This window comes from Salmo salar, chromosome 11 (genome assembly GCF_965601325.2).
Source record: "Salmo salar chromosome 11, fSalSal1, whole genome shotgun sequence".
Taxonomy (NCBI): Eukaryota; Metazoa; Chordata; class Actinopteri; order Salmoniformes; family Salmonidae; genus Salmo; species Salmo salar.
In genome coordinates, this window is record NC_138301.1 from 99,296,446 (window position 1) to 99,310,467 (window position 14,022).

The following is a 14,022-nucleotide window of genomic DNA, read 5'->3' on the forward strand; positions in this document are numbered from 1 at the left end:
ATTCTTCAGTTAGCAGGTTAGCGTTGTCATTGGCTTGTACTGGGAGGTCAGCTCAGGGTTTATATTGAGTAGAGGTCTTTATCTCGGTTACTCTTTCACCCCCAGCTCCTGCTTTTCACTGCTGTGTTGTTCTTTAGAAATGTCCCAAAGTTATGAATGTGGCTTAATGATTACTGGAGTTAAGTGGTAATCTCAATCTTTCTCGAATTTAACAGTGCTCTATGCAACAATTCCCCCTGCAAATAGTACTTAATATCTATGAACATTGTTCAAACATTCTCTCACTATGGCAGGTCGTCTCGTCTGTTCTTTAAGTACTGGCATCAGGAGGAGTTGTCCAGGCTGTTGGAGAGACTGGGGACAGCAGCACTTGTCATCCAGAAAAGTAAGGTTCACCAATAGTATCTGGAACATAATCTCTCAAATGTCTGCCAAACAGCTTCATTGGCCTCTGTGAGATGTTGCTGCTTTTAAACTCAGGCCTGAGGCTAGAAAACCTCACAGGTAGGTAGATTAGGTTATTATCATTGAAGTTAACATCGTTGAATCATGTCCCATCATGATGTATTCCGTGTGGCTCAGTTGGTAGAGCATGGTGTTTGCAACGCCAGGGTTGTGGGTTCGATTCCCACGGGGGACCAGTACAAAAAAAAAAACGGAAAGAAATGTATGAAAAGTATGCATTCACTACTGTAAGTCGCTCTGGATAAGAGCATCTGCTAAATGACTAAAATGTAATGTATTTCAGACATTGCCATCAGCAAGTTACTTGCAGTTTTAAGTGCAACCTGCAGTCTTTGTGTTGCAACCCTGTAAGATGGATCAAATGTCCATGTTATACTGTCTGGTATCTTGATTTCAAGGCCTGTCATTCAGTAGTAATGTTTCTCTCCTCTCAAAATCTCTTCACTGTATCTCCCCCTCTGGCTCTACTCCCCCTCTGGCTCTACTCCCCCTCTGGCTCTACTCCCCCTCTGGCTCTACTCCCCCTCTGGCTCTACTCCCCCTCTGGCTCTTCTCCCCCTCTGGCTCTACTCCCCCTCTGGCTCTACTCCCCCTCTGGCTCTACTCCCCCTCTGGCTCTACTCCCCCTCTGGCTCTTCTCCCCCTCTGGCTCTACTCCCCCTCTGGCTCTACTCCCCCTCTGGCTCTTCTCCCCCTCTGGCTCTACTCCCCCTCTGGCTCTACTCCCCCTCTGGCTCTACTCCCCCTCTGGCTCTGCTCCCCCTCTGGCTCTGCTCCCCCTCTGGCTCTCTGTTCACATTGTCTCTGTTGCTGTGTTCTGCAGACTACCTCTCTCTGCGCTACAGGAGGAAGTACCTGTCCCTACTGTTGGAGGTGAGCAGACAGAGGCAGGCTCAGAGAGAGAGGGAGGAGGAGCTGGAGGAGGAGAACAAGAGTAAGTAGACGGAATATCGATTTCCTTTTCTCTTTTGCCCTCTATCATCTCTCTTTCTTGCTCACCTATCTCCCTTCCTTCCAATCACCTACTTGTTCTCTTTCTCCCTACCACTGTTCTATTTTTGTTCTTGACCATTTTACCCCTCTTTCTCTCTACCCCTTTACATGCTTGTTGTCGAAGACATTTCTGTATGATGTCTTGAATATTTCATCACTCAAGAATTTGTAAGGGTCCTTGTCACTCACCATATGCAGCTCCATTAGTGCTGTATCAACAGTATTGTTTGTGTGTGTGTCTCTCAGGGCCCGTCTCTCCACCCGTGCCCCTACCCAGGAGGAAGAAGCCTCAGCCCCGGCCTCGCTCCATCATGCCCACAGCTGCCCACCTGGCCCCTGTCCCCCGGCCCCGCAACAAACAGTTTGAGGTGGGCCATATTGAATTGAATTGAATTTATTTTGGGTAACAGACATACCCTCTGGGTCCACATTGTACATTTTGTATCACTTGAAAGTATTAATTAAAATGCTTGTTTCCAAAGTCCTCGACGGTACATTTCTACACTCAAGACCCTGGCAACCTTTTAATTAATTTGAAACGGTGAAAAGTAATTTTCAGAAAGTAGTCTCTGGATCTCTGGTGCTGGCTAGCCCATAGACAGCATGTTAGTTGAAACCTGCTATTGACTGATCTTGTACCCTTCGACAATCGCCCTCCCACTCTTTCCTCTGACATCCCCTCCTACACTCTGATGACTAAGGCCTAGATTCAATCAAATCAAGTGTTGGAGTTGTCCAATAGGTGAGCTGCTGCTGCTCTTAATCATTGTCACAAAGCCAAAACTGTCCCACTCCCGTTAGAAGTTCAGAACGGGAATGTGTAGGCTATATAGAAATAAAGACACTCAAATATAAATCCTTAGTTTAGTGTTTTTTTTATCAGCCTAATCGAGGTGTAGATTACATCTCACATTCCCGTGTTCCAACTTGTAAACAAGGCTGCATGGGATTTCTCTTATTACGATTCCATGTAGCCAATGGCAATGTCTGCTTTAGGTATAATTCCAGGAGCTGCTTGTGGATTGGACAGCTGTAACACAGTTCCGACACCGCCAAAACAACCACTATGCGGATGTCGGCTAATGAGATCTGATTGAATAGAGCCCTAAACTGAGCTTTAAACTACCCTAAGATTGACCCTATACGGTTCCCTCTGTCTCTCCCAGGCCACTCCCTTTGACAACCTAGAGGTCCACAGTGAGCTGGCTGAGCTGATGGGCCAGGTAGGGGGAGAGGAGCGGGCCAGGGAGAGGAGCAAGAAGAGGATGGACAACATCCGCTGGTTCAAGGAGACGCAGGCCCGCAAGGTGGTCCGCAACGGTGCCTTCCCCTGCTGGTTCCACGGCATGATAACACGTAGGTCAGTAAGACAGGACAACACACACACAGCATATGTTTTACTATCCTTGTGGGGCCCTAAAATTGATTTCCATTCAAAATCCTATTTTCCCAAACCTTAAACCTAACCCTAATTGTAACCCTAACTCCTAAGCCTAAAATAGCCTTTTCCTCATGGGGACCTGTGAAATGTCCACACGAGGGAGAATTGCCCTTGTTTTACTGTCCAGTACCAACGAGGATAGTAATACACACTTCAGACTTAATTCTGTCAGATTTCAGGGTGGTTTTAAACTCACTGTGTATGTCTCCTCTCCAGACAAGCGGAGGATCTGATGACGGACAAGCCTGTAGGCTGCTTCCTGATTCGTGTAGGACAGAGCCGGGAGGGCTACACACTAACATACAAGTAAGACTGAGGATAACAATCTGGATCCAAATGTCCTTCCCCTACTGGGTCTTGTTCTCATCACATCACATTAGATCAGTGGTCACCTTGAGGAAGGGTGCAGTTAAGTGTATTTGAAAGGGGTTGACAGACGAGTAGAACAAGAGCAGAAGACAGGGTTGTGTTCAGTAGGCAGTAAACTTTTTGACATAGATTGGAATGGGGAGGTACTAACTGAACTTGTCCAATTAGAGGGATTTTTGTTTTTCGTTGAAAATAGTTTTACTACAGTGTGCTGAAAACGACCCGACTCTATAGCATGACATATAAAACATTAAACCCCTAACTCCTGTTTGCTCCCTCACCCTGTTTGACCGATACGTACCCTTTACCCTCTGACATCTCCATCTATCTGATGTCAGGGGGGCGAACCGCTGTAGGCACTACATGATCGAGATGCAGTCCAACGGGAAGTATGTGATCCTGGGGGAGGATAAAGCCCACCCCTCCCTGCCTGACCTGGTGCAGCACCACAGCCGGGTGGGCATCAAGCCCTTCAATGAGCTGCTCACCACCTCCTGTGGACAGGTCAGCACTTGGGTCAAACCCCCTTTAGGGTCTGGCTCCTGTCGAATTTACTCACAGTTGGCACAGGCTCTGGCAGGACCTGTGTGTAATACTGTACATTAAGAATGGATAATCGAACATTTATACACTAATGTTATTCTGTCTGCTGTTCCAGACATGTGACCACAACACAGACTACGAGGACTTGAAGGGCCTGGATCACCTGGCTGTGGTCGACCGCAGGAGCACCGTGTCTGGGGAAGAGGAGGGCGAGTCGAGCCCGAATCAGGTCCACCTGGAGTTCCAGCGGCTCTTCCTGCCGCCGGGGCAGAACCCCGACCTGGAGGCCCAGAGATCCCCTGTGCTCAGGCGGATATCTGACCGCAGACACCGGGCAGAGGCTGAAGGAGGAGGGGAGGCCCTGGGAGGGAAGCTCAGGGATGGGGAGAGAGGAAGAGCGTGGAGAGATGAGGGCGAGCGGGACCGCAGGAGCAGGCCCTTTCCCCGGTTGTATCCTTCCATCCGATTGGCTATGAGGGAGATCCAACAGGTGAGAGGCAATGATAAGGAAAGGGAAGAGGGTGGATAGATGGGAGACTTAATATGTTCAATGATAAGGTGATAGGTCATTAAAGTCTAAACTATATGTCCAATGTATTGAAGGGATACTTCAGGATTTTGACAATGAAGCCCTTCCATCTACTTCCCTAGTCTGATTAACTTGTGGAAACCATTTTTATGTCACAATTCATGCTGGAGTACTGTGCCCCGAGTGTTCATTAATCTGCATTAATAAAGAATTGTGGAATCGTTTATGCGTTTGTGATCTTTTCTGTATTGTGTCTGCAGCACTTTTCAGATGTCCAGGAACAGAGCCCCGCTGTCTCTCACAGTACATCCAAACCCTCCTGGAGGAGGACAGGTAGGTCATAGTAGCTACGTGCATGCCCCGCCCACCTGACGATCTGTCTTTTCAGCCATCCATTTCCTGTGTTTGAGGGGTGCAGAATCCACTTGTCACTTAAATGTGGCTGTATTGATTGCTTTCATTTTAGTCCTGGGACTAAAATGTCGCAGGACTAAATTGAAATGAAATAATGTTACGACCGCGGAAATGCTTGTAATGACCTGTCAAACACACCCCGGTAATGGCTGAAATGGGCTCAGTGGAATGCGTTGTCTTCCTGTTGCATCTAAAAAAATGCTTAAACTTTGTTGGAGATTTAACACACCTCGACACTTACAGCACAAGAAAGAGAAGAAAGAACTTTATTTTGATGGATGTACATTTTTTGCATGAATTTAAAAAAGTTATCATTTACAGTACAGTTAGAGGCGCTGAAATGAAAGCAACTGCTGAAAATGAACACTGAAATTATAGTGATATTGTGTCTGATCTCGCAAACAATGTAAAGTGTGTATATATAGATGAGTGTAATCTAGAGCCAAGCGTGTTGCTATTGACACACTTGTTGAATTATGCAACAGAACGTGACAACAGTATTAGTGAAGCAGTCTAGACCGTGCAGGTAGGCCTCAACAGAGCACGGTTTTGGTGGTTGCTGCCCTGTTCCACCCCTTTGTTAATATATTAATATATGCAAATATACCCAGTGCATTTATACAAATGAAGCACATATACATTTCTTTATTTTAATGCAACATATTTAACAAAAAATACCTGATACCATTAGAAAATGTATTTAGGAGTGCATTCTAAGAAACGAGAAGTGTAATTTGACACATTTAATACCTGAAATTCCCACCAAAATCCCTGAACTGTATGTGCTATAATTCAGTCAACATCTGTTTTTTTAAATGTAAACCATTGTCCAACTATTGCATTTATTAGAATTGTTTTTAAAACCTTTTAACAATTTGTATGAATGTTGCTGGTCATAGTTCTGGCCGGCAGGGCTCAACAAGGCATTGTGCAATATATTGTGTCCAGACATGTCTCTGTCGTGTAGAATATTCAGCCAAGCAGTGATTTTAAACTGACTTATGCTACTTTTGTTTCTGTTGCAGATTCATAACCCATGTGATGGAGGGAGTTCATTCAAAGCTGCTATTTGTTGTTTTTGCCCATCTGAATGAGTTAACTGGACCTTATTCTGTCAAGCGTTAACCAGGTTTTTATAAACAAGTTGTAAGGAGATACTTCCTTGTTTTACTAGTGTTTTATTTAGTCACAATTTTAATATAAATTTGTTTAAGTTTCTGAATATTGTTTTATGTGTGTATGTAAATTATTCAGTGGGAATTTTACATTCACTGTTTTACTGAATGTGTTTTTTACATTTTAGGTATCTGGTTGTCCTCAAGTTTTTTTCTTCATAATAATAAAATCTGCAGTCAAAAAAGCTTAGGCCACGGCCATGCATTCCTTCTTTAGTTCACCATATCAGTCATCAGTGAGGTGTGGTTTTTAACAGTTAAAGAATCACCCAATATGCTTGCAGACCTGTGGAGAGGAGTGGTTTGGGCTTCAACAGATATTACTAGCAGCCAGTGATATTCAGAGTAGTAGATAGATGGATCACAGCCCAGTTTCCCAAAAGCATCTTAAAGTTAAGTTCATCTTAGAACCATAGGTCATATGATTATAACGATGAATTTATTAGCCTTAAGATGCTTTTGGAACACCAGGCCCAAAACCATAGAGGCCTCTATTTGCCAAAAGGCCATGTTGTCATGGGCAGTGCCATTGAGGGCTTCCACCATTTTAATGTAGCCAACTGGGTGGGATTCCAACTTCATTGGCTGATCCCTCCTGGTGACTCTGTTGGAGTCATGTCCAACCGGGTCATCAGGAGCGATTAGCCACTCATGAAGAAGAAAATTAACTACTTCAGAATGGAGAGAGTACTTTATTAATTTGAGTCTATCTTTTGGTGCTGTCAGACACTATAATGACACAGATGCAAAGATGAGTCCTCGATCTCTATGATCAGAACAGGCAAACAGGAGTCACTGGGCCATAGATCTAAATCAACCAGATACTGTAGGACTCCAAATCTCATTGATGGATCTCAGGGTTCTGGCTCTCGCACTGTGTCACCGTCTACTCCGTCCAAGGTAATGTGATGCTGCTGTGACACTCTTATGGATATACGTTGTGCACAACTCAGAAAATGAATCGAGATGGATGTCGCAGCGGGAAAGTGCTAAATGAGCGAACTTGAGTGAAATTAATGAAGGTCACATGCCTGAGGAAAATATTGCCGTGGTTAAGGATAATATTGAAGTGAGTGGCAATCAGGAGCCTATTGAGAAACAAAAAATGGCTGGAATTGTCAAACATTGGACAGTTTGAAAGTATTGTGGAGCTCATATACATATTTTGTGTAATAGGGCAAAACATTTAATTTACTACGCATCCTGCTACAGTCAGACAGGCCAGGTAATAAGACGTATGGTGATATTGTGGAATCATGAAAGGAGACTTTTCACCAAAGCCACTAGTTGTTGAAAGGTTTAGGTTCCAAAGAAGAAATCAGAAATAGGGAGAATGTGTTAATTTAACTCACAATGCTCTGATGGTTGTAATTTAGAACATTAAACTATTAGAGACAGACTAGTATGTGGGATATGGAGTGAAGCCACACACGAGACTTAACAGAAAGTATTCTGACCTTGGCAAAGGCCATAGAAGTCAGTGTTTCCATGGAACTAGCTGCTAAAGAGGCTCAGCCGTAGAGTTAATCAGGAAAGTGCGCAGAGTTGCTACATTTTTCACCATCACCACCACCACCACCACCCTGTTCCCAAGAATGCCAAGGTAACCTGTCTAAATTACTATCACGCCATAGCACTCACATCTAGCCATGAAATGCTTATCATGGCTCACATCAACACCATCAATCCCAGATACCCTGGACCCACTCCAAATCGCATACTGCCCCAACAGATGCCCCACAGATGACGCAATCTCTATTGCATTCCACACTGCCCTCTCCCACCTGGATAAGATCAACACCTATGTGAGAATGTTGTTCATTGACTACACCTCAGCGTTTAACACCACAGTGTCCTCCAAGCTCGTCACTAAGCTCAGGGACCCTGGCACTGAAAACCTCAGTCTAAAGTCCATTTACTCGTGTTTCTTGGCCCAAGCAAGTCTCTTCTTCCTGTTGGTGTCCTTTAGTAGTGGTTTCTTTGCAGTAATTTGACCATGAAGGCCTGAGTCAAGCAGTCTCCTCTGAACAGTTGATGTTGGGATGTCTTTTACTTGAACTCTGTGAAGCATTTATTTGGGCTGCAATTTCTGAGGCTGGTAACTCTAATGAACTTATCCTCTGCAGTAGAGGTAACTCTGGGTCTTCCTTTTCTCTCGCGGTCCTCATGAGAGCCAGTTTCATCATAGCGCTTGATGTTTTTTTTTGGACTGTACTTGAAGAAACTTTCAAAGTTCTTGAAAAACAATTCAGCATTGACTGACCTTCATGCCTTAAAGTAATGATGGACTGTCTTTTCTCTTTGCTTATTTGATCTGCTCTTGCCATAATATGGACTTTGTCTTTTACCAAATAGTGCTATCTTCTGTATATCAACCCTACCATGTCACTACACAATTGATTGGCTCAAACACATTAAGAAGGAAATAAATTCCACATATTAACTTTTAACAAGGCACACCTGTTAATTGAAATGCATTCCATGTGACTACCTCATGAAGCTGGTTGAGAGAATGCCAAGAGTGTGCAAAGCTGTCAAGGCAAAGGGTGGCTACTTTGAAGAATCTAAAGTATAAAATATGTAATGCTTTTTTTTGGTTACTACATGATTTCTTATGTTTTATTTCATAGTTTTGATGTCTTCACTATTATTCTACAATGTAGAAAATAGTAAAAATAAAGAAAATCCCTTGAATGAGTAGGTGTGTCCCAACTTTGACTGGCACTGTAGGTTTTCACACCCCTGAGTCGATACATTTTAGAATCACCTTTGGCTGTGATTACAGCTGTGAAAACACACCTGGATTGTACAATATTTGCACATTATTATTCTTTTAATTCTTCAAGCTCTGTCAAGTTGGTTGTTAATCATTACTAGACAGCCAATTTCAAGTCTTGCCATATATTTTCTAGCTGATTTAAGTAAAACTGTAACTAGGCCACTCAGAAACATTCACTGTCATCTTGGTAAGCAACTCCAGTGTATATTTGGCCTTGTGTTTTAGGTTATTTTCCTGTTGAAAAGTGAATCCATCTATTGGGGTTGTGCCGCAGAGTATCATGGCATGTGGTTCTATGAGTTGTAGACTGAGCATGTTCAATATGAATTGTTGAACTAAATCATGTCTCCCGTCTCATTATTGAATTGTTATGAAGACGTGGTTATGAAACCCACGAGACATAACAATAATCTCTTAATTTTGAATGATGTATGATCACCTATCTGAGAAAGTACTGTAAATATCCGGAAAATATGTCTTCCCTACACATCCTATTTTTTTTTTAGCCACTAGTAGGACCTTACACATAACTGCCAATAACTTAATAAAACATCTGATTGGCTCAGAATAAAAACTGGTTTGGATCTGACAACCAGATTAATTCGTTGAAACACCAAACAGCATTTTTTTTATCGATGGGTAGTGAGCTCATTGTATGTTTACCCTAGATAATTAGGCCTAGTTCATTCTAATCACTTATTACCATACTGCCATTAATCTCATAGGCTACTTGTAATTCTTCCATATTTCATTAGTTAAGTTGGCAGTTTACCATTTCTTCATCCATGTATGCGTTGGATTGCTCGTCCAATTTACTATGATGAAATGCAAATTGGTTATGATCGACGATAGGTCAGTCATCCAAGGACGCTGTAGTAGGCCAGTGACGTAACAATTAGGTCAGCGGGAGGGGGGATGTCAGGGAGAGGATTTCTGTGCGCTCTCTAACATCACACATTCTAAACCCTCAGATACTTTACCTCACAAGTGGTTTGTACATTCTGGTGTATGTAAAAACTTTAACTCACCACTAGCTCTGTCTCCCTCCTGTGGTTGATAATGATATAGGCCTGTAGCCCACACACCTTGTTTGGGTTATTATATCATCACAGCAGGTGGTGGAGCTCAAGACAAGGCAATACAAAGTCTAGATGTTGGCCCCAATATTTACTTCCATTATATAAGATCCAACAGTGTAGCTGTTGCACCACGACAAAAATGAAGCAATGGCCACATTCCAGCATAGAATATCCAGCAGTGATTCTACACATATTATGTGACATTTTGTGATATTATGTTGCCCTTGCAGATTATATTCCCTCCATCCCTTGGCAGGTATGCAAGCAGACATGAGCTCTGTGGTCCATGTGTGACACAGGGAGGCTGGCGGATTGGGGCTAAGCAGTTTCTATGGCAACAGAGGATGAGCGATGCTGCGGTAAACAGTGAGGTGGCGAGCCCAGGGATGATGCCTGAAAAGGCTGTTTCTTCCTTACTCTTCTCACGCTCTACCTTGCTGCTCCCATTGTCATGGCTACTGGACAGTCTTTGGGCCATGCCATTGTTAAAAACATAAGGAAGGAGGCTAAAGTATAGTATCTCAGTCACACCAAGGCATGTAGGATTACACAGGCAGAACACAAGGCATATGTTCCCAGCTTTTCAAGCAGTTGATAGACCCATTTCCTTTGACGGCACCTGAGGTCACCTTTTATTCTCTATCATCCAACCGCTTATTGTATCATAACATAAAATCTTTGTGCTTTGGGACAGGTAAATATAGGGCCCAAGAAACCATTTTCCTTTGCAAAACCAGTACAAAGGATATGTCAGATTATCATTTTATTGGTACACTGTAGAATTTTGATTGACTAGGGTGCTACAATTTTTTTCTCCATAATATTTTTTCTCTCTCAAATGCTACCTTAAGCACCAGAAAACTGTTTACAAATAGAAAAATACAAAACCACATGTACACCACTCAGCGATCTGTGAGGGGAAAGAATGTACAATGAAAAACATGTTGGAGTTTAGAAGGCTATAGTACCTTTGGTGAAGAGAAATAAAAACAGGGGGGCAGGATTGATAAAACCAGCATGAAATGACTTGAACAAAGCTGTTGTACCAAACACGGAGATAACAGAATTGCACATTTTTTGTCTTGTTCTTTTTCTAGGATTATAAAAGAGGAGATCCAAGGTCCACAAGCTGAAATACATCCTCACGAGTTTCACAGCTACTTTAGTATTCATCCAGTGCATCTTCAGTCCAGGGGAGACTCCAGTAGATAAAACAGGGAGGGCCACAAAAGCACTCCCAATATTCTCCTAGACAAAGAGAGATCCTATTCCAAACCTCTAGCACCTGGATGATGATGAGGATGATGACTATGCAGACTAATGGGAACTGGAATCATGTAGTTAAGGCTTGGGTTAACACCAACTCAGTGGACATGTACATTACACAGTATGTTTCACACAGTAGAAGGTGTAATATTATGTCTAGTGATGTTTAATGACTGTATTACATATTACACAGTATGTTTCGGATGTCACTTTCCGGCCAAGCTGCAACGGCGGAAGATCTACTTCTATTCTCTTCTTAAAATCAAATAATATTTTAAACCTAACCTCAACCACACTGCTAACCTTATTCCTAATCCTAACCTCGAATTAAGACCATAAATGTTGACAATATATCGCCAATATTGATTTAGCAGCTTGGCCATATTTTCGGGAATCGTATGTTTCACACAATAGTAGATGTCATTTGTTAGTGACGTGAGTATACTCTGAGAAGATGGTAAATACAGTAGAGGTGTGATTTCTATGGTTCTTTCAAAGCTGATGCCTTATTACTTTAGAGCAGTGGTCTGAACCGCAGATCAATTCCCAATATCATCTGCCATCTATTTTCTGGTATACGAAGGCTTTGACAGCACGAGGCTGCCATTAGAGGAGGGATTGCTATATACATTTATTCCCACAGCAGGTGCTTAAGTTTGTAATTACAGAATTGTATGAAACATAAGCCACAGTGTGGTTGGCCTAGACATTGAGACAGAAACAAGACATACAAATCAACACTCATACAAACACACAGCGGATGATATTGCCTGATGTCCAGGAACTGATACACTACATACACATTCACACACAACAACATATACATGCACCGTTTCAAACTGCCAAAAAGTGCTGTCTTGTGCTTAAACATTTCACACTGTTGGTTGTCGCACCAACAAATGTGTTATCTGCATTGACTGCCATTTCAAAAGCAACAGAAACCCTGAAGACAACTGTCTTCATCACCACATAGTAATGTAGGTAGAACCAAAGGAGTTAAGGCCACATGGGGAAAATCAGGGTAAAAATTGTATCCAGGGTATAAAAAAAAAGAGGAAAGTAAAAGTGTTTGCATCAGATGTCATAAATGCATATCAACCCTTGCTATGTCAATTACCCATACACACCCAAGAGTACAATGTCCCGCTTGTCTGTTTCAAGATGATGAGGTGTGACAAGATATGAAGCCCCTGGTCAGTAGATCACAGGTTGAGGGAGTATGTTCTACTTAGCAGGCATCATTGAGCTCCAGTTCTTTAGGGCCCTATTCAATCTGCATTGCAGCTTTACAGTGTGCTTGAAATGTAAAGGCCATGTTCCTGCTTTAGCGGAGACTGTATTCACTGTAAACGGAATTGACCTCTACATTTCTATCATGGAATCTGCAACGCTTCAGCTTTACAGATTAAATAGTGCCCTTAGTGAAGGTCAGAAGCTTTCCCAATGGGCAACATTCTCTTCTGTTGATGGGCAACATTCTCTTCCGTCGATGGCCACCAGGGGGTAGGCATGCTCAGGTCCTGATGTCCAGCTAGGCCAGCCCGACTCCACCCATCAAAAGACGGAGCCACTGTGGTGGAAGTGGACAGTGATGGATCGGAATTACAGTACTGTGCACATTTGGAAATAAACTAAAACAAAGGCCAGATTTTGGTTGTGTCTGAAGGATGAAGGAGAGACAGTAGCAGGCCTACAACAATTTCAAGGCATCATAGATGCAAGAATATTCTCATACCCACTATATGTTTACTCTGAAGTGCTAAAATTAGACACAGTTCATGTTCTCTCTCATGCCATCTATATAATAGCAGGACATTTTAGTCAGGGAGAAAAAGGGTATAAACCATCATAAGACACACACACAAAAAACAACAGATATGATCCCTTTTTGAAACATATTTAGAGCAGGGCTCTCCAACCCTGTTCCTGGAGAGCTACGGTCCTGTAGGTTTTCACTCCAACCATATTTTAGCGCACCTGATTCTAATAATTAGCTGGTTGATAAGCTGAATCAGGTCTGTTACAACTGGGGTCGGAGTGAAAACCAACAGGAGAGTAGCTCCAGGAACAGGGTCGGAGTGAAAACCTACAGGAGGGTAGCTCCAGGAACAGGGTCGGAATGAAAACCTACAGGAGGGTAGCTCCAGGAACAGGGTCGGAATGAAAACCTACAGGAGGGTAGCTCCAGGAACAGGGTCGGAATGAAAACCTACAGGAGGGTAGCTCCTGGAACAGGGTCGGAGTGAAAACCTACAGGAGGGTAGCTCCAGGAACAGGGTCGGAGTGAAAACCTACAGGAGGGTAGCTCCAGGAACAGGGTCGGAGTGAAAACCTACAGGAGGGTAGCTCCAGGAACAGGGTCGGAATGAAAACCTACAGGAGGGTAGCTCCAGGAACAGGGTCGGAATGAAAACCTACAGGAGGGTAGCTCCAGGAACAGGGTCGGAATGAAAACCTACAGGAGGGTAGCTCCAGGAACAGGGTCGGAGTGAAAACCTACAGGAGGGTAGCTCCAGGAACAGGGTCGGAATGAAAACCTACAGGAGGGTAGCTCCAGGAAGAGGGTTGGAGTGAAAACCTACAGGAGGCTAGCTCCAGGAACAGGGTTGGAGACCCCTATTTAAGTGTAACATTTAGGAGGTTAGCGCCTTCTGTCCCCTTGGAGCTAGGACTGCAGTACCCTATTTGTCCTTTAGGGAGTGTAATTGCAGTTTTGAGCTGCATTATGCTCAGTCCCCTCTACTCTACGGCCTGCTGTTGTTGAAGCTGGAGTTGTTGCTGCTGCAGCTCTCCTCATAGGTGGGAGGGGGTTCTGTAAGATCCACATACAAACCAGAGAAACAGTCAGACTAACAGTAGGCCATTGTTCATTTATCATCATAATGACACAGAAGTGATTTACAGAATCAACTCCAGACAGGTTAAACTGTGTGCAGGAGCAGCAAGTGGTGACTCACTATGTAATAGTG

The 14,022-nt window shown here is 43.3% G+C and overlaps 2 protein-coding genes across 4 annotated transcripts in view; one reads left to right on the top strand and one right to left on the bottom strand.

The window, feature by feature from the left end:
* Positions 1–6,129, top strand: part of LOC106563243 (myosin-IIIb) — a 49,288-nt gene extending 43,159 nt beyond the window's left edge. The window contains exons 22-31 of one of the 3 annotated variants that reach the window (XR_014379448.1): positions 294–385; positions 1,289–1,399; positions 1,705–1,826; positions 2,625–2,818; positions 3,116–3,205; positions 3,607–3,772; positions 3,927–4,301; positions 4,601–4,673; positions 5,780–5,900; positions 6,058–6,129. Coding sequence is in view for 1 of the 3 variants with exons in the window: in XM_082958185.1 (XP_082814311.1) it covers positions 294–385; positions 1,289–1,399; positions 1,705–1,826; positions 2,625–2,818; positions 3,116–3,205; positions 3,607–3,772; positions 3,927–4,301; positions 4,601–4,673; positions 5,780–5,787 (1,231 nt within the window). In the remaining 2 variants the exon portion in view is untranslated. Of the gene's footprint in view, positions 1–293; positions 386–1,288; positions 1,400–1,704; positions 1,827–2,624; positions 2,819–3,115; positions 3,206–3,606; positions 3,773–3,926; positions 4,302–4,600; positions 4,674–5,779; positions 5,977–6,057 lie in introns of those variants that run through there. The other 2 variants (XM_082958185.1, XR_014379449.1) reach the window with 2 other exon arrangements.
* A 4,408-nt stretch (positions 6,130–10,537) lies between these two features.
* Positions 10,538–14,022, bottom strand: part of arrdc1b (arrestin domain containing 1b) — a 59,653-nt gene continuing 56,168 nt past the window's right edge. The window contains exon 8 of the mRNA XM_014128649.3: positions 10,538–13,865. Within this exon, the coding sequence (XP_013984124.2) occupies positions 13,798–13,865 (68 nt within the window). The 3' untranslated portion in view covers positions 10,538–13,797. The remainder of the gene's footprint in view (positions 13,866–14,022) is intronic.